The following is a 19,413-nucleotide window of genomic DNA, read 5'->3' as shown; positions in this document are numbered from 1 at the left end:
ACCAAAACATATGCCCACAAAATACAGTTGTGGGTTACCCTTTTACAGATAATGGCTCAGTGTGTGTTCTGCTCTTGAACCTAAAAGTTCTACTAATACATGCAACACCTGCAGTTAAATGCTGTTTATTAGGACTTCCTGAGAGTTGTCTCAGTTCCTCATTGATAATCAAAATATCAGGAGGGTGTCTCCTTCACTGACAGACTGAAATTGAAAGAAATCTTCGAAAGGCTTATTGTCCACATTTATCTCTCTTTCTGATATTTTTGTGTAACACTGCAGTTGTTTTATTAATCTGGAGCCAAGTGTTGTGCCTGTACATCTAAAGTTGAAATGTGGTGCAACTATAGGGGAAAGTCCCCAACTGCTCGGGGATATATGATGAGGGAGTGAGAGGCTTAGGGCTGTGTGGAAAATGTGATGATGAGAATTGATCTGAGAGTTTGTTGTGCTGTTGCAACTCCTCCTTACAGGTGTCATACACTGTAATATGTAATCTGAACTCTAGCCTAGACTTCCCTCATCATGTAGCCTACATGAAATCAGTCCTCTCATCTTCTATATGGGATTCCTGGCCTGTATGAGGCCAGACCTTTACATCATCATCTGTCAATGTGGTAGACAGACTTCAAGAAGCTACACCTTGTCTCTGGATGTGATGCCAAAGAGTACAAAAAACATTTCAGGGAGCAATGAAAATGTCTCAGCTGGAATTGAGCTATAGGCCTATAAAAATATTGGAGGAAAATTACAGGCTACATTTAGTCATAACTTTTTTCCTAAATGTCTAGACATTAGAATATCACATAATAGGCTACTCTGTAACTGTATGAACTTTGTTTACTTGTTAAGGCAAACACCTAATGATCAGTAGCCTGCATCTGCACAGGCTATGTGGGGCGTCTGTGTGTCTGGCTTCACTGATGAACTGTGACTGAAGTTTGTCACGTCTCACCAGATGGGGGTGTTCTGTCTATACGTGCTACTTAGCGGTTCTATGAGCGCGCATGGGTTAGGGTTAGGGTTACCACGGCGTCTCCGCTGTCATTTCACCACAACCTGGTTAGCTTACACTTCTCTAATCAAAGATGCTTGTGAAGACTTACGATGACGGATAGCGCTTCAAAGGGCTCAGGAGGCACTCCAGGTTAATATGATGTGATGTCTTGGTGAGTTTTTCCTGTTTTAATTACCGTCATTGTTAACTGCACGCAGTTGCATTTAACCCATGGGCTACGACGCTACGTCTGTTACACGTCTCGGCTTAGATGTAGGAGGCCTGCGTGACTTCTTGTTAATATAAAGCGATCGTAGAAGCCAGGATGAACATTCCTAAAGCACTTTCCCAGAAATTATCTTTTGATCCTTATTGTCATTAACACCCTCGATAAATACTTCCTCTAAAATCGCTCTGTCATGTAAAACATCATGGACGTCATGCGTGTGTGTCCTACTTTTCTTTGTTTTAAGGTAAGCTGGCAGTCCCAATGTAAGAGACATATAGAAGAAGGCAGACTGATGACTCATGGCGACAATGTCCCAAACATGGTCCATTTTCATTGCTGTGCTGACCGTGCAGCTTTGCGTAGGTAAGCCCAGACTACTGTGTGGACACATATTTCTGATATTTCAGCTGGCATGGAAGGTATGTTACATTTTAATATAGCCTACACATTTCTTCATATTGCTTCACAATTTGTGAAAGTTAGATTGTGGATGCAGCTACATGAAAAGCCTTTCTAAAAAAAAAAACTCTACCTGACAGTGTTTCCAGTCTCTAGTTTGTCATTGGTTTTCATTTGTAATCTCTGTAGGCTGCTATTTACTATTTTGTTTGGGAAAGTGTGCATCTGCATAAGGATGATGCCTTTTTCTGTGAGGCAGTCATGCAGAGTAACATTTCCTCGTCTGATAACACGCACATGCAGTCTCTATAAGTCAGCATTTCTACTTTTAGGTAAGAAGTCCTGTGCCATCTGGTCCAGCGCTGGACCTGTGGTGAAGCTAGGCTCCAGTTTTGAGGTGTTTTGCACCTTTAACTGCAGTTGCAAGGGATCCATGTACAGCGAACACCCGCCCACACGGCAGAGTCACAAAGTATGGAATTCTACAACTATATCTCATAATGTGGTAAACATAACCAAGAACCGAACATTCAGCTGCCACTGTTCCTGCGCATCTGCTCTGGACCCCTGCGGACAGGACATCTCAGCTGGACGTGAGTATGAAATCAAAGAGCAGGAAAGCATCCATCTTTGAAACATCTATCCCACTGAAAAGTTTCTTAATGCACATATTTAGTGGATTTCATACGGTTTATACTGCCCAAGCCTTTAAATCTATAGGGAGAGTATATGACACACAAGTTCAGCATGAGCTCAAATAGTTTTCAGTCACCAAATTTATTTTCTCATTAAAAACTCATGTGAATATCCACAAACAAAATCCTGCAGGATGTTTTACAGTGCATGATGCATCATGTCTTAAGGCTTGATTCAAACTAAAATAGCTGTCAGCTGGTTCTGCTTTCTCTTCTATACTTAGGGGGTACACACTGTTCGTGTGTTGTGACTGCAGCTAAGTGTCAAAGAAAACTGCAATAAGTTGCTTATTTTGGCTACAGAACTGTGACTAAATGAGGAGTAAAAACCAACTTGTTTCTAATACATGTAGAATGCCAGTTCTCTAACATGGAAGCTGCACACAATAGTATCAATGCAAATACTTGTTCTGTAATGACGCATGCAGCAATGAAAATGATTCAATTTGTTTATGCAATATTTTGCAATATTTTTTTGAGAACCAAAATAAAGTTTTAAGTAATGAACTACTTATATTGCTTCCTAATTGGATATTCCTTAAAGTAATGTGTTGGAATGACAGCTCGTGCACAAGCTATGTATTGCTGCAGTTTCAAATGTTTTATAAAGCCTTGTCTAGCCTGATGGTTGGGTTTATGTTCTCTGCTCAAAGCTTCTTCTTCGTATTTCAGACACACCAGACCGCCCTAAAAACATTTCATGCATATACAAAGAAAGGAAAGTTGTGTTCTGCACGTGGAACAGAGGACGAGACACTTATCTTAGGAACACTTCAGTGCTGTGGTGAGTTTGAAAGAGAAACAGAAACATCCTATTTTATTTATCACAATGTTTTTCTCATCAATAATCTCATATGGCTTGTATCGACTGTCAAATGACAGGGTGAGAACTGTGTCTGGAAACCATACAAATGGGCCGGTTTTGTACAAAGTCTCCAGTAAGGGAACTGCTTTGCCGTCAGCTAGTTTCAATGTGTCCACGTCCGTCCAGCTGATCTCTGTGTGGGTTGAAGTCCAAAATCCACTGGGCTCTGAAATTTCCATCACCACCAACTACACGCTCAATGACATTGGTAAGACAGCAGCATATCAGTCTTACTATAAGTGTTCCAGTGGGAACTTCTGCATGCAGGGTGTGTTATGTTTCATTTGTAATGTCAGTTTTGAGGTGTTTTTAAGGTATGACATCAAATGATATATTGACTGGAACTTGACACCAGCTTTGCAGTGAAATGTGTCCTTATTTATGATGGGTGATAATCTCTATCCTCTTTTCCACTAAGTGATGACTACCTTCGATTGTCCTACTATTTTATTTTGAATGTAAGAAAACATCAAAAACCCTCAATCTTGTGTGCCCTTTGCATGTGACAGTTGCTCAAGACTTTTGTTCTGATTTTTTCTTCACCACACTGGTGACTGCATTGATTTGAGCAGCGATGCCGTCCACTCCTGTTCTTGGTCCACCCGAGTGCTCTTCCCGAGAGTGCATCATCAAAGTGGCGCAGTCTGTGATGACTCAGCACCTGGAGATCCAACACAGTGCAGAAGCGGAGACATGGACATCTTATCCAGACGCGGTAAGAAATCTTAACTGTTCTGAATGGTCCAGATTTTCAATGAGATGATGTAAGAGATACTGCAGAAGGTTGCTTAAAACCGTTGAAGACATACAGCCACTGAAAGGTCTGCTGATTCAAAGCCAAAGGTAGATATGATTGTCTCAAAAGCTGAAATTTGACCTTTTATGCTCTATCCGGCGTTGTCACCGTCTGATCATAAATGGCACTTTACCACAGGCATAAACCTTTGTTGAATTTGAGTGGGGAGCATGGATGAGTGCGTTTAAATCATTGACAATAATACAATGCAAAATACATGTACTTTGACTTACAGGTTGTGCGGAATAGTTTGGTACAGGTCCAGTCTCTGAAGTCCTACACGATGTACAATTTCAGAGCCAGATCCAAATTCAGCTCCGGCCTGTGGAGTCAGTGGAGCACAAATGTTTCCAGCTGGACTCAAGAGGAGGGTAAGTCAACCGGCTGTAATAACCTGCAGCTCTGCTCAAAGACCAATATTTGCTTATTTTTGAACTTACTGAATGAAAGCACCATTCTGTCTGCAGGCAAACCGACTTGAGTATTTACAGTATCTCTGTGGCATTTTATCTATACAGGCTATCAGATTCTGCAGTAATGTTTCCTTTTATTTGAGTATTTTTAAGCAGTTATCAGCTCACGACTGTGGCTTGTGTGTTGAGAGCAAAACCATTCACCAGTGATGAGACAGGGTGCACAGAGGCTTGCACTGAGATAGTAATAAAATGTCAAACTGTAGTTGAGTCTTATTATATATCGGTTAAACATTGGACTCAAAGTGAAGAAATGTGAAGAGGTATAGAAGGTAGTGATGCTTCATGGGAAATATCGCTGCATATTTGTAATACTGATGGTGTGAAGATACATATTTGAGCAGATACGTACGCTACTGTATGAATGTACGGCAGTGACAGATCATCATCTTTCCATGAAACAGCCAGTATAGCCGCAGAAGCAAGGGTAGCTGAAGGGACGTTTTTTCATAACCTTTCATAACCTGTCCTAACCTTTGCATGTCTTTGATTAAGCATGTATTGAACGCTTCCTCATTCCTGGACATAGTGTCTAAGCATCTGAGGAAAGTCCACAAATGTGATTACGCCATCGACCACAGTTAGATTGATTTCAACCACTGGTTTCATCCAGGACAGTGTGACAGTCAACTTACAGAGATTTGAAACATGCTTGAGGAAGCTAATCAACCGCAATAAACAATCAGCTGCCTTTTCTTGTGAAAGTAATAACATCCTTCTCATTGTTGCAAAATCATAGTTTTGTTACAAAAAATTAATATTGTTTGAATAACATTTTCTTTCCTTACGACCTTGTGAGAGCCAAATTTGTAGGCAAGTACTGAAGTGAAAACCCTTCTCCTTGCCTCAAACTGAGCTTGCAGATTGGTGATGTAGGAGGAAGGTGATGTAACTCATTTTTCAGGTCAATTAGATGCCATTAAACTCCCTGTTTGACCTCCTATGAACAGTCAACACCAGTGCCAGATATAGAGCATATGAACATCCCTTGTATCTTACCAGGTTTTACAGCTCAAGTCTCCAAACAGAAGAAATGTGCCATTTTCTCTAGTTGACTTCTGAGACATGTCAACTGTTCAAAATGTATTCAGTATTAATTTATTTATAAGCAATTCTGATAAAAAATTAGTTGAAGTCATGCGGTATCAAGCTAATAAAACAATGTTAAGTATGTCTTGCCGGACACAACATTAGGGTTCGACAAACATGAGCGTCCTTAAAATATATCCTTAAAATTTGCAGCTGGGTAGCAAACACAGAAGTCCCAACTAACTTTAAAGTAACTTTGACACTATAAAGGCAACAAGATGCTTACCATCATTGACACCATCTCAAGCAACCTTCAAGTTTTTTTGTTTGATTTTTTTTTTTTTTAGTCTTCAATCAGATGCGGCTGTAAACGTCAATTCAGACAGCACATGGTTACATGGAAGTGTTACTCATTGCTGTCAGACTTGAGCTTGCACAGGAAAATGTAAGAGAGCTGCAGATTGGATCTTTGTCACATTTTAAGGGTTTTAGATCATGGCAGACTAACACTATCAATTAGGAATAACTCTTTGAACTCAGTAAATAAACAAGCAATTCTAGCCTGTAAATTCAACCACTGATCACCCTTTCATTGTTTTATTGTTTTAGCTCCTGCCAAAGAGTTGGATGTGTGGTACGCCGAATCAGACTCTGACTTTAAGCAGAGGGTTTATTGGAAGGTGAGTTTTAAATCTTTCAAAAAGTCCCCTCGGTTTGTTGAGAGCTTCTCAGTAGTTTAAATTCTGAATGATCGTGAAGGATAGTGCACATAACACTGCTGCACAGTGAGTTTGACGGCACTCTCCATGTGTTCTCCCCTCTCTCGCACTCTGCATCTGTGTGGGCGTGCGGTGTTGTAGCCATAGTAACACTTTCTGATCTTCCTGCTTCACTACTATGCTGTGCACAAACTAAAGGTCAATCCTTGACCACAGCTGATGTGTGACACCTTGACACACACACTCGCATATCCCCACCCTCAACCACACACACACACACACCTACACACACACACACACACACACACACACACACACACACACACACACACACACTCATTTAATGTCACATGAAGAGATAAGTGAAACCCGACAGCAGATGCCACAGTTTCAGTTTACAAGAAAAGAGGAGCTGAACAGAAATGATGTGTCTTACATACTGTTCTTGCAGCATGTTAGTTTAAGCACTGTGTTGATTTTCACAAAAATCTGTCATTTATTTTCCTTAACAAATGCATATATATATATATATATATATATATATATATGCAACATCAATGACTTACTTTTAAACATCTCTTTGACTGCAGGAGCCGGACATTTCCATCGCTGGAGGGAAAATCACACAGTACATAGTCAAAGTTGACAGCCAAAACTCTGAAAGTGTCTGTACTAATGTTAGTGCCGATGCCAGGAATTATTTAGTCCCGTTCTGTGCCAACTGTGAGGTGACAGTGTGGGCTTGCAACTCTAAAGGACTGTCTCCTCCTGCCAGAATAACATCCCATCACACAAAAGGTAAAAAAAAAGAAAAAGAAAAGAAAGAGAAACTCTGGGTCGTTAAAGTTACAAGTGTAACCAGATGTATTAGTAACACTGAATCCAGGGTGACCTTTGTGTCTATATGATTCTCTCTTGACAGTTGAATAGTTCAAGTATTGATATGCGCTCCTGTTTTTTTTTCAGTCAGGCACCCTCAGGATGTGCTGACAGTAACCGTTGACAACCACACCATCTCCTGGAGTAAGCCTGAAACTACACTGCTAAGTGCATATGTGGTGGAGTGGTACCCAAAGGGCCACAAGCTGGAGGAGCTCAGATGGGTCAGACTGGGCAGCAATGACAATCATACAGTTATGACAGGTGGGACAGATAGATATAGATACATAGATAGATAGATACAGGTGAAATAACACTACATTTTCTCTTCTTCTCTTCAATTATGTTGTTCACGATTGTATACTGCTATCTTTCTTTGTGCAGACATTAAGCCATATGAGTGCTACGAGGGAGCAGTGTATGTTTTCTATAATAACATCTCAGTGAGTAGGACCAGGTTTACAGGTGTCACCACTTTGGAATCAGGTAAGATCGAAGAAGAGCTAATCAGTGCTAATTGAATAACTTAATTAAACTCAAAAACATAACTGGTAGAACATGTTTTTTTGGGTTCTGCTTGTTGTTTGCAGCCCCAGAAGCTGGTCCATCCGTCCAAGAGAAGGTTGAGGGAAACACAGTGAAAGTCACCTGGACAGACATTCCCAGGGGTCAGCATGGGGGCTGTATCACCAAGTATACCATCTATTTAGTCTCCAACGGCAAAAACCTACAGACTTGTAAGAACCATTTATCTGAGGTGTTGTTATTTATTGAAACATCTTGTGCACAGACGGGATGGCAGGGTCTTTGTAGCATGTACTCTTTGGATGTATACATGAGTAACTTTCCTTAATCTACTGTGTGCATATAAATTTGCATTTCAGACTCAATATCGGCATCAGAGAGGTCGCATATCATAAGTGACTTGTCTCCAGCTGCCTACAGCCTGTGGATGACGGCGTCAACTGCTAAAGGAGAAGGCAGTGCATGTCAAGAGGTCAAGTTCTTCATCCAGCGTAAGTAGCTTTCCAAGATTCTTTAAAGGAATAATTTGGAAAATTTGCATTCTTGCCAAGAGTTAGATGAAGAGGCCGATACAACGCTCATGTCTGTATAGTAAATTATGACGGTACAGCAGTGACTTCGTGGAGTCTCCACCGGTTGCCTGGTACCTGCTCCAGTAGTCCATCACATAAAAACACCTTTAACACCACAAATTTTATACTTAAGATATAATGTAATTAAGATGAACATTAGGTGCTGGTAGTTGGATTTTGTTAGGGACAGAGCACTCTTCTAAGCTAACTTGAGCCTTATATTTAGATACTTTACATATACAGTATGAAAGTCGTATCAATCTTCTCATCTAATTCTCTACAAGAAGCGAATGAGTGTGTTTACCAAAATGTCAAACTATTTATTGAACATCAAATGAAATGAGATCTGTTGGTTAAATTTGTTTCACACCAACTTGGCTTTAAAGGGTCACTTTTCATTTTAAGATTTGTCATTAACTGTATGATTAACTTAATAACATTGAGACCAGGTCATTGAGACCAAATTTCTTACATAAATGAGGACTGTGAATTGTGTCCGTCACTTTAAAGGGTTATTGTAATAGTAAGTATTAATAGGAGGAATGACTGCAGCAAGCAAAACCTCTTTCAATGTTTTTAGTTAAAACATTGTGAACCCATCCTTTAAAGAATGTAGATTGACTCTGTAGTTTTAATTCCCCACTGAGGAGTGGATAGTGAGTTTTACTAAAATAGTAATAATAATAAAACTCCAGCTTCTTCTGTTGCATTCTACCACGTCTAACAACAGCGAGGAAGCACTGACATGTATGCAGGTTATTTGTTTCATGGCTCTCTCATATGGTCTACTGGTCTGAAACCAGATGAAGTGACAGACAGGGTGGTGTATGAGCATTCAGCGTTGGCAGCATGCCACGGTCTGGATACCATAAATGTTGATCTTTCACAAAAGATAGAGGTGACCATTTGACATACTTGCTCAGTTTTTCCAGTAAAGACCTCTGTGTGGGCACTCACCTTACACAGTACAAGGGTCCCTTATGTCAAGAGGTGATGCATGGTGATATGTGGTGCTTTCAACCCCGCCTAATGCTTTTTCTAAGCACATGGATGAGAGGAGACCAATGTTTGTGCTGCAATCTTACATCCTCCTGTTTCACTGTCCCTGTTGCAGAGGAGACCCAATTATCCCTGCTACTAGGGTGTTTAGTCGTCCTCCTGATCTTCCTGTTTCTGCTGTGTCTGTACCAGATTTCAGCAGTGAAGCAGAGGTACGTGAATAACAGATGCTCCATTTGGAAAACACTCAACAATTGAAGCTGCAGTGAAATAAATTATTATGTTCCCATAAAAGTTTCAATGACATGTTCAGCAGTTTTCCCACTTCCCCCTCAGGTTGTTGCTGTTTTCCCAGTGCCTCATGCTCGATGTTGTGCCAGACCCTGCCAACAGCAAATGGGCAAAAGAGTGTACCCAGGAGAAGGTAATTATATATAAGAGGATACAAACTACTGTAAACTGCAGCTTTACTGTTCATAGTATAAGTCCTTATCTCCCTTCTAAACAGGGCAAGATGAACCTCCAGCTGCAGCCGAGTAACTCCACTGTAACCGAAGAGGAAGAAGAGCCTATCCTGGTGGATGTTGAGGAGCTGCCCAAGCAGAGCAGTGACACCTGCACACCTACAGACGTCTCTTCGCCACTTCCCCCCCAAACCAGCCTGAGCCTCCTGACAGAGCCGGCCACTGTGCTCTACCCTCTGACCACTTACATCAAGAGCTTCTCCCATGACTCAGACAGCTCCGACAACACGCAGACCTCTCTGGACACGAACATAACCGTTGACTACATCTCATCACATGGGCCAGGAAATATAGACGAGGAGGATCAGGAGGACGAGTACGAGGAAGAGTTTGTAAGAATGATGGATTTCTTCCCCAGTCACAATATCTTTAAAGAGCCGCTGGAGTTTGGAAGAAAGTTGACTCTGGATGCGGTCAAAATTGACTGCATTGACTTCTTTCAAAACAGTTAGTGTTAACCTGAAACCAGAACTCTTTGGTGAGATGAGGTTTGAGCGAAAGCAATTTTTAGAGGAAGAAGACTGCTAATTGAAAGAGACGGGACACAGTGACTCATGATGGATTCTTCTTTGTTTTCTGTTTAAATATCTTTTTTTTTTAATCACACATCTCGCTGAGATCTGCATCAACTACCTCCTTTCTAGTTGAAATCAGAACTGTAACAAAAACAGCTCTCTTGCCAAAGTACCCCACAGCTGTTATGCAATAATAACTTTTGACTGGAGAAAGTACTTTTGTTTTCATTTCATGCATTACCATTGTTTTCTCTTCAGAGCAGCATTGGACACACTAATACCATGACCAAAACGAACACAGGACAGGCTGCGAGTATATCAGATATTGTAATTTCTGTCATCTTGAATAAGGCATCCAGATGCTGACAGCACTTATAATCCTTTTCTCAGCAGACATTTTGACTTGCCATAGACTGAAAGCTCACAGCCTTCGGAGTGTGACAGTGATCCAGCATGAACAAGAGCAGGACACTGAAAGTGAGGCAGCTAAATGGAATTCAGCCGTCACTGATTTTTAGTATTCACACCTGTGCTTTTACTACCATAACATGTTAAAATGTTTCCTGTTCTGTGTAAAAGGACAAGTGTATACTCCATTATAGCTTTTTAATGTTGAGCATCCTGTATATTGGCCGTGCCTTTAAATACATCTATGCTACCTCAATCTTTGTACATCTAAAACGAGAAAAGTAAATTGCCTCTCCGATTTGTTGGTGAATGATGGCAGATGATTTGTTGCTTTTTGCTGAAGATCTAAATCATCTATAAAAAAATTGCCGCTCTGTATCTAAATGTTTCAATATTTGGAAACGAGTTTACAGCCATGCTAGCAGCTCTGTGAGGCTGCACTAAGGTAAAGTGTTGCTTTGAGCTACCATCAGCGTGCTAACATGCTCACAACAATGACAATGCTGAGGTTAAGCAGGTAGCATCATGTTCACCATCTTAGTTTAGCGTGTTAGCATGCTAACATTAGCTAATAAGTTCTCAACACCAAGTACAGCTGAGGATGATGGGAGTGTAATTTGTTTTGCAGGTACTGTATTTGGTCATAAACCAAAGTACTGGATGAATTCAAATTTTGACCTGATGATAGGGCCAAATTAAAGGTCACGGGATCACCAAAGTTATTAAAATTCAATCCGTGGGAGGAGCATCAAGGTGTAAACCAAAACGTAATGGCAATCAATCCCGTAGTTGTCAAGACATTTCACTGGTCAACCTGCCGGTGGTGCTACATGAAAAGTCAGGGTACCACCACCGTCAGAAATGGCTAACAAGTCTCATTGCAAATCAGCAAATAGCTGTAAAGATGTTTTAATCTATTCAAAATGGTGGACCGACCAGCATTGCCTTCCCTAGATGCTGGTTGCTAGCATGGATAAAACATCGATGGCTGTTATCTTTTTCCTTTTCATCAACAGACTGGAAACAAAATATTTTAAGCAGCAACCGCTCTGAGGAAACTTGATTTCTTTAGTCATGCAGCCTTAACTACAGTCAAATATTTAAGTGTAAATGCATATAAACAGGTGATTTCATCCTCTGCATTTGGAAGCACAGACTATTTGTTTCATGTCTCTCTTTTATGACCTACTGGTCTGAAACAAGATGAAGTGACTGGGTGGTGTATGAGTATTCAGCGTTGGCAGCAAGCCACGCTCTGGATACCATAAAAGTTGATCTTTCAGATGTTTTGCAACTTTCACAAAAGGTAGAGGTGACCATTTGACATACTTGCTCAGTTTTTCCAGTTAAGACCTGTGTGGGCACTCACCTTACACAGTACAAGGGTCCCTTGTGTCAAGAGACCATGACGATATGTGGTTGTAGGCAGAAGCAAACAAAGTTAACACTTTTCCATTCATGTTGGTAGGGATTGAAAAAAGTGACAATGCAAAAGATTTATCGACCATCTTTATTTACCGACAGAGGTCTCTAATAGCAGGGCTAGAATTCACACATTTGTAGAGCACTTCAGTTGTTCCACACAATGAACGACTGTATTTCTTTCAGAGCAATTATGCAGTGGTGCCACTGTTGAAGCTACAGGGCAAGTCAGTGGAGGAAAATATCAGCAGACTGCAGAAAAACTGAAGCTGTGCCAAGTCTGTGGAAGGATGCTCGAGTGGAGTGTAAACAAACAGAACGTCTGAGGGCTTCTACACTACAGCCACATCAACTGTGTAAAGACACTTCCTCTCTGTGTCACTCTTTAAAGTAAAAAAGGCATTAATTGACTTTGAGTAATCAAAGCTGAAATGGGAAGGGAGGAAGGGACATGAGATGGTGTATAGCACCCCAACTACAAGTAACTAATCATATGGAATAACTTTCAGTTTAAAATAAATCCACTTGACAAAAGTCTCAGGATCAATGCAAATTTGTGTTCCCCCAAGATGACCTAATGTTCCTCCTTTAGAACATTTCAGTACAAAAGAACCTTAATACAGATTTAGGTGCCATTTCTTCAATGCATTCAAATATAGGCAGCATCCCTTGATCAAAAGATCAAGGTGTGTCTTCTATGCACCTTGTGAATAGTCTCTGAAAGAATTTATGAAAATAGTTAAGATTTACAGGCTGAAGATCATAGAAGAATAGACCTCCTGTATAAAATATAAAACAATACCCCAGTGCTAAAGAAAAAAAAGAAAATCCATAAATCTCAATGAGTGAAGCTCAAACTTCATCGGAAATACCTGGTGTGGCAGAGCTTACGAGCTTGGGTTGGAGCTCCAGAGCACATTTTAAAGCAAGCAATGGCTCACACCAAGCTAAAGACACTCTTATGCTTACATTTTGAAATGCATATTTTCAAGCAGCAATTACAAAAATGTATCAATGGACAATGCATAACCTCTGAAAAAAATACTGTATGAAAACATCCCTGCTACTTTGTTTCCAAGTACAAAACCTCTACCAATAAGTTGCTCCGGAGTAGCAAGAAGTCCTTTTCTTTTTTTGTTTTTTTTTTGTGTTAATTTCTGTTTTTTTTTTCCATCTTCGTTTTGTTTTTAATGGGTAAAACTCAGTCCTCACGTTGAGTGCCATAGTTAATGACAGTTTTCTCCATCATTTCACTTTGCTGAAGGATCCAGGAACATGCAAGCCTCGTAGTGGAGGTGCGTAAGAGGCTCCTGTAGGCCTGAGAGACAGCAGCCAGGGCTTAAGCCAGGGCTGGGAAGGCCTCTGGGTCATCCACGTTGGGCACAGACGCAGATGACTACAAGGAAAAGCAAACATTAAGCAGGAGTTAGAAAATTCAAATATTTTAAGATGTGCCACAGACAGATGTGGGGGATGAAAGAAATTTATGGGAACATAGGCAGGAAAATAGCTTAAATGATTCAGTATTTTAGTTATTAACAGTCATTCTTACAGGTGGACTCCTTATTTACTTTTAGGCGGTGTTATATGAAATTATGTGAAACTAAAACCCAAACTTTCAATGCAGATACTTGGATGTTAATGGTATGACACAACAGCTAAGCTTCGTATAAAAGATTATCTACCTTGTCAGTCCTTCCACCACGGACTGGCCTAGTGGCTTCAACACTGCCGCCACCACCACCAGGTGCGCCACGGCCACGGCCGCCCCGACCACCGCGTGGTCCACCGCGTCCGCGGCCTGGACGGCCCAAGTCTCCGAAGTTGATCTCCAGCTGGGACGTAATGTCATTGGCTGGCTTCCGGAAGTGGTGCTCATCCTCTAACTGAATGAGAAAAATAAGAGTGAAAAAGCAGAATTTTTTTGTACATTTACAGCTTTGGCTTATTTTATTTATATGTATGATCTGAGGTCAAGTAATGAGATTTTACCTTAGACTCATCAACCTCAGGGTCAATCACCTCGCTCTTCTTATCCTGTGTTGAGAAATGCATACAAACAAAACATCAAATCATGTTTGTGCCAACAACAAATGCGTGCGCATATACACACACACTTTACATAGTCAAGTCTATCATAGCCATCACCAAAAGTGAATGTGAAATATAGATGTATTCAGAGATATGGGTTTGACTCACCTCTGCCTTGGACTTGTGCAGCACCACAAACGCTTTGTTCCATTCAGCTCCCTCGTTGGCCTTACGGATGTTGAACTCCACCTTGGCCCGCTCCTTGTCCTGCATGGCTTTCCATTCATCCAGAGTCATCTCCTTGGGGCCTTCATCCTTCACTTCCTCAACCTCATTCTCCCTTCAACACACACACACAGACACACGGTGTCAAAGCATTAATGTTCACCATAAATCCAGGTTGATTTGAACATTGTGTTCTTGCTTGTAATCCTACCTACTATGCTGCACAAACAAATTCTAAGTTATGAATGCTTAGTTACTGCAAAAAATAAAAACTTACTTATTCTCGGAGTCAGCAGGTGGATGCTCCTCTCCTTCAGGGTTCTCCTCAGTGACGTTTGATTGGTCAAGCTCACTATAACGAAAAAAATCCTGGTCAGTTGAACATTTCCGACTCAACTAGCCATAAGGTTTTGTATTGGGAACTGGGAAATTATTAAGCAATACTCGTTTCCATTGTGCCTATCGATTGCTAAAATTTGGACTGTGTTGCCGTCTTTATGCATGGCAAGCCACATGATATATTTGTTTTGCCGTTTAACTAAAAAAAGATGGGGAAAACCTTTGTAATTTAAATTTAATGTAAACAATTGTTTGGGAGCATAAATATTAGCTGAAGCAGTTTAGTGAAACTGCCAGTCAAGCAATAAATCCTACCTCCATGAAGAGGTATAATTTTGTTGAAAGGTGTTGACTCAAATTGATGGTCATTTATATTTATTCACACATATCTTACATTCAATTTTATATCTATTCTGTCATTTATATTAATTTGTTCAAACCAGGCCGCTGTTTGCGGTTCTGTTGAATTGTATCGCATTATACTCGTGTTTCTAATATTTAGGTCATCTCCATCAGGATCTAAATTTAAATCATTTCTTCTCAATTTTAAAATGCCTTGTAGACAATAGCCATGCTTGAAATAGCCTATGATTTGATCCATTTGCACTATTAAAACACAATATTGTTATCAGTTGTATTGTTTACAACATCAAAGAAGAGAAGTAATCAATCCAATAAGCAAAGCCATCTAGTTGGCTACATCGTTTATTCAGGTAGCACGGACCCACTAGTCAATGACGTTATGTGAAGTTTGGTAACGGATATAAGAGGACATTAAATACAGTGATCTCTATGAGTCGCCCCAAAGATTATGGACGCCTTGCAACATGACCGATCTAAAATCATCAGATTGCCCAGCCCTGGTTCAACAGCACCACAAACTACAGCCTCCAAAATGACCATGAAGTTGAATTAACACCCCTATAAACAGGTTTAACAGGTTAGAAAAAGGTACCTATTAAACTGGCAACCAGTGTATTTTGACTTATTTGACAGGATAGTGGACCAGGACATGATCTGGAATCAATAAGTAGATTCAGAACTGACAAAATCTGAACACCAGGACCCACCTATCATGCACGTACTATTAAACACAATCAAGTGCCCTCTAAAGATACATCATACAACGAGAAACTTATCACACGCTCAAGTGTCATTTCCTCAAGTTCTCAGTAAATACGTGTGATGTAACTTTACTTACTTTAGTTCATCCTTGACGGTGCCCCAGTTGTGAGATCCACTTCCACCACGCTTCTCCTCACCTTTCATGCTACTGAAACAACATTTGCTTTAGCCAGGATCATGACACATGCACTGCTAGAAAACACACACGTCTTTAACAGACCAGGTGTAAGTTGAGAATATTTTGTTTAAGGGCTATGTAAGAGCTGAAAGAGTACTTACGTTCGGTCACTGCCACTATGTCTGTCAAATTCCCGTTTCCCTCTGGAATCAAAACCATCGGTGCGGCCCATGCCACGGCCTCTGCCTCCACGGCCTCCCCTTCCACCACCACGTCCTCTCATCGGCCTATCACCAATGGGTCTACAGAGGGGGACAAAAAGCACGGGCTTCTGTTTATCTGAAGCTTAAATCTAAGGCAGGTCATCTACAGGCACATCCGTTGAGTTTTTTATTTTATGTGACAAAATGGACAGCGAGACCAGCAAAGAACAGCACATTCATGCAGGTGCCGTTAATGCGTACTTAATTACTTCTTAAATTGAATTGTTTTAAATTACAAGTCTACATAATTTTTTTTTTTTTTTTAAAGATCATGCTTTTACTTTAGCCTTGCTTGACTGACTACATTTGTACATGATACATTTGGACACAAGTTGAGAGATAAAGAGCTACATGTGCCTATAGAAGACTGGGCAAAACTCTATACTAAGCTTTATCAGTGTAAGCAACGCCTTTAACAGTTGCTGACTCTACCCCACACCCTACTGAGGACTGCTTAAGACTCATGTGGAGCTAGAAAACACCTTGAAAAAAAATAAAAAATTAAAAAAAGAATAGCCGTGGATTCCCTCTTCTCTTTTCATATATGTTAAGTTGTTATATTAATCAAAATGTCAGCTCATTAGAAACTGAACTCACTTTTCCACTGAGAATTCGCCTCCCTCAGGCTTCTCACCAGCATCACCAGCAGGCCTCTCGAAGCGGCGCGGGGGCCGCCTGTCCACAGGCCGCCTGTCTGTGGGGGGGCGCCCCTCTCCCTGGCCGCCCTGGGGTCTGGAGCCATCGCCCTCCGGCTTGCGGCCCATTCTCCTCATGCCGGCACCTAGGAGTGACCACAACAGGAGGATTAGAGGACCAATAGCATTAATAGAGCAGGACCTACTGCTGAGGCCCAGACAAGAGGAGTTGATTGTTCTGTTTAAATGGAGCAAAAAATCCAAATTAATGTGCAGAATTAAAGAACTAAGGCAGCTGGCAAGATCCTTTTATTAAATACTGTACAACTTTTCTAGCTGCAATGTAATCTGATTTAACAGTGTTTATATAAACTATTGAGTTAGGGTTAGCTCACATTATAAAAGGGTTTTCAGGCAGTTCATTCATTTCCTACTCTGACAGAAAAGTATGTGGATCGGTTCAAACACTCAGAATTACCGCCTCCATAAAGTTTAACCCTCCATGGCACATGTTTGACTGCCACTGGCCCAGCGTGACACAGCAAGTCCCACCCATTGCCTAAATCACCAGTTACCAAAATAGACACCCTATACTACACAGCAGCAGCTGGGAGCACCATAGTCACCGCACCTGTCTCATCTTCTCTCAAGGAAACAGAAATGAGCACACTTGGCAGACTTACATGATGATAATGGCCAACTAGCTGGCTGTGAGCAGGTATCCATCTCAGAGTCGAACCACAACTCCGGATGCCTCTAATCTGCATGTAGTAAATCTAAGTTAGAGCAAACAATGCAACCCCAAAATGCTCTCAGTAAACTTTTGTTTGCTTGATGGGCTTGATGATCACTTAATATTGAGACAATCTACAAAAGATAATATCAGGTGAAGCCTCAAAAGGGAAAGTAAGTGATTTGAGAGAGGTCTATCACATGTATTGTGCGCCAATGGGAAGTGGCAGTTTGGAGGCTGTGCTTTTAACACGCCCCACACTAACGTTACAACCACGAGGTTCATCACCATGAGCGCAGTGCTGCTCTTAATGTCCGACAAATCCGCCACGATAGTGTTTACGTGTCTCGCGTTATTTTACATTAATTTAACAATGTGTATTTGCATGTGTAAGATTTTACTAAACGTTAGCCATTCCCGTTTTATTTTAAGGTGTTATAAAAAGCCGCTTAAAACGACCTACTTTAAATTCAGAGCAAAGTGAACAACAAGTGTCCTTATTGAAAGTCATGACTTGACAGGAGTCCGTCAACATTTAAACATCTTCAGGCCACTTTCTCTAGTAGCCAGGCTTTCGGGTTCTGCCTGTTCAACAAGGCCGAGGGGTGGGGGTGGGGGTGCAAGCCAAAACAAGTTGGCCTGCAAACTGTTTATCGTCGAATCGCTGAAGTTAAGCCCCACACACCTCGTTCATTATACCTTTGAATAAATGTCATCATTCCAGAAACTGACAGCCAGCATGGGCATTAAAGCAGCCACGCGGACCTCATGTCACCGGGGCTTATGAACCGTTGCTAGCTAGTAAGCAAGCAACTTCGCCTGTTAGCATAAAATCGTTTACGTGCAGCTTGATTAAGACCTAAAACGCAGAAATAGATCTCACCATCTTTCTTAAGCGGGACGGGTGCCTGGGTTTCCTCCTTCTTATCAGCCAGTGGGGCCTTTCTGTCTTTTTGGGACTCCTTTTTGGGCTGCTTGGCAGCCTGGGCAGCAGTCTTGGCGGCACCAGGAGCTGGAGCCTCCTTCTTCTTCACTTCGGCCTGCTTCAGCAGTTCAAATGGATCCGACTCATCGTCAAATAACTGGTCGAACCGATTGGTTATGGCACAGCCAAAACCTTCTTGCATTTGTCCGGGCATGATGGCGCCCCTTCAGCAGGATTTTCCTCCGATTCTACGAGGCTTGGTGCGAACACTTCGCTAGATGAAGCCACAAGATGGCTGGGAAAAGGACCTTCTTCTCTTCCGGCGCGATAGACATCCGGGACCTCGGGGCTGGCGCGGAAGGGACATGTAGTTTTTTCAAACTTAGATTGTAATTGACTTCGTTACGGAATAGACCTATAAAACGACTACACTACCCACAATGCCAGTCTCTCTGTCGTTGGTGCGTGGTTGTTAACCTCTGTAAGCATGGGTACTCTCACACACTCACAGACCTCTTGTTTTGACAATAGAAAAACCTCCTCACACCGTTTTACAAAAGGGTATTAGTTTTCAAACCAAAGAGGGCTCATCTATTCCGTCATTGCTGTTAATATACTCCCGTAATACCTTTACAAACCTCTAAGGGAGGCAGCAGGTGTCTCTGTAGCTAGGACGAATATGTTTCAGTAAAGATGGAAGACAGGATGTGAGGAAAGGTCAACATATAATTGAATAATTACTGACAAAATCTGAGGTAAAGATTTAAACTGAGTGACTTACAGATTGTCCTGTCATTGAAGTCTGACTCAGAACAAGACTGTCACTCTACACTGAGACCCAGGTCTTAAACCCTCCATGTAGGCTACTGCTAGTGTAAACAATATTTCACAAAATATAGATATCTGGTTAGCACCAGTCTGTGAGGTAATCAAACCTGATCCCAATGTGGTGTACGCAACGGTGAAACATGGT

The 19,413-nt window shown here is 41.3% G+C and overlaps 2 protein-coding genes across 5 annotated transcripts; one reads left to right on the top strand and one right to left on the bottom strand.

The window, feature by feature from the left end:
- Window positions 1-982: 982 nt before the first annotated feature.
- On the top strand, window positions 983-11,764 carry il12rb2 (interleukin 12 receptor, beta 2a). The gene is made up of 16 exons (XM_038716330.1): window positions 983-1,169; window positions 1,471-1,589; window positions 1,958-2,218; window positions 2,993-3,104; window positions 3,203-3,393; window positions 3,758-3,900; window positions 4,217-4,352; window positions 6,093-6,163; window positions 6,793-7,000; window positions 7,169-7,345; window positions 7,466-7,567; window positions 7,672-7,818; window positions 7,966-8,097; window positions 9,293-9,389; window positions 9,514-9,601; window positions 9,686-11,764. The coding sequence occupies exons 2-16, from the start codon at window positions 1,526-1,528 to the stop codon at window positions 10,151-10,153; spliced, it is 2,397 nt and encodes a 798-aa protein (XP_038572258.1). The 5' UTR covers window positions 983-1,169; window positions 1,471-1,525; the 3' UTR covers window positions 10,154-11,764.
- A 351-nt stretch (window positions 11,765-12,115) lies between these two features.
- serbp1a (SERPINE1 mRNA binding protein 1a) lies at window positions 12,116-18,762 on the bottom strand. Of its 4 annotated transcripts, none has more exons than XM_038716348.1 (9): window positions 18,399-18,762; window positions 16,745-16,928; window positions 16,046-16,186; window positions 15,843-15,914; window positions 14,580-14,654; window positions 14,246-14,420; window positions 14,039-14,083; window positions 13,732-13,932; window positions 12,116-13,442 (listed from the first exon to the last, which is right to left on the bottom strand). In XM_038716348.1, exons 1-9 carry the CDS (start codon window positions 18,652-18,654, stop codon window positions 13,386-13,388), a joined length of 1,206 nt encoding a protein of 401 aa, XP_038572276.1. In that variant the 5' UTR covers window positions 18,655-18,762; the 3' UTR covers window positions 12,116-13,385. The 4 variants fall into 4 exon arrangements, with proteins under 4 accessions (XP_038572276.1, XP_038572279.1, XP_038572277.1 ...); XM_038716351.1 differs by having other exon boundaries at window positions 15,843-15,911; XM_038716349.1 differs by having other exon boundaries at window positions 14,246-14,417; window positions 18,399-18,761.
- Between the last annotated feature and the right edge of the window lie 651 nt (window positions 18,763-19,413).

Source organism: Micropterus salmoides, unplaced genomic scaffold, assembly GCF_014851395.1.
Source record: "Micropterus salmoides isolate LMB-PRFRI ecotype aquatic unplaced genomic scaffold, ASM1485139v1 Ms_hic_scaffold_13, whole genome shotgun sequence".
Taxonomy (NCBI): domain Eukaryota; kingdom Metazoa; phylum Chordata; class Actinopteri; order Centrarchiformes; family Centrarchidae; genus Micropterus; species Micropterus salmoides.
The sequence above is the reverse complement of the archived record's forward strand: the minus strand, read 5'-3'. Positions and strand labels throughout refer to the sequence as shown.

Bases quoted from the DNA above. Each gene is read 5' to 3' on its own strand.
- il12rb2 (XM_038716330.1), top strand. From the start codon at position 1,526: ATGGCGACAATGTCCCAAACATGGTCCATTTTCATTGCTGTGCTGACC. The intron at 6,164-6,792 runs GTGAGTTTTAAA...CTTTGACTGCAG, and splicing joins AGCAGAGGGTTTATTGGAAG to GAGCCGGACATTTCCATCGC. The intron at 7,346-7,465 runs GTGGGACAGATA...TTCTTTGTGCAG, and splicing joins CAATCATACAGTTATGACAG to ACATTAAGCCATATGAGTGC.
- serbp1a (XM_038716348.1), bottom strand. From the start codon at position 18,654: ATGCCCGGACAAATGCAAGAAGGTTTTGGCTGTGCCATAACCAATCGG. The intron at 16,929-18,398 runs GTGAGATCTATT...GGTCACTCCTAG, and splicing joins CGTCCCGCTTAAGAAAGATG to GTGCCGGCATGAGGAGAATG. The intron at 16,187-16,744 runs GTGAGTTCAGTT...CCCCCTCTGTAG, and splicing joins GGCGAATTCTCAGTGGAAAA to ACCCATTGGTGATAGGCCGA.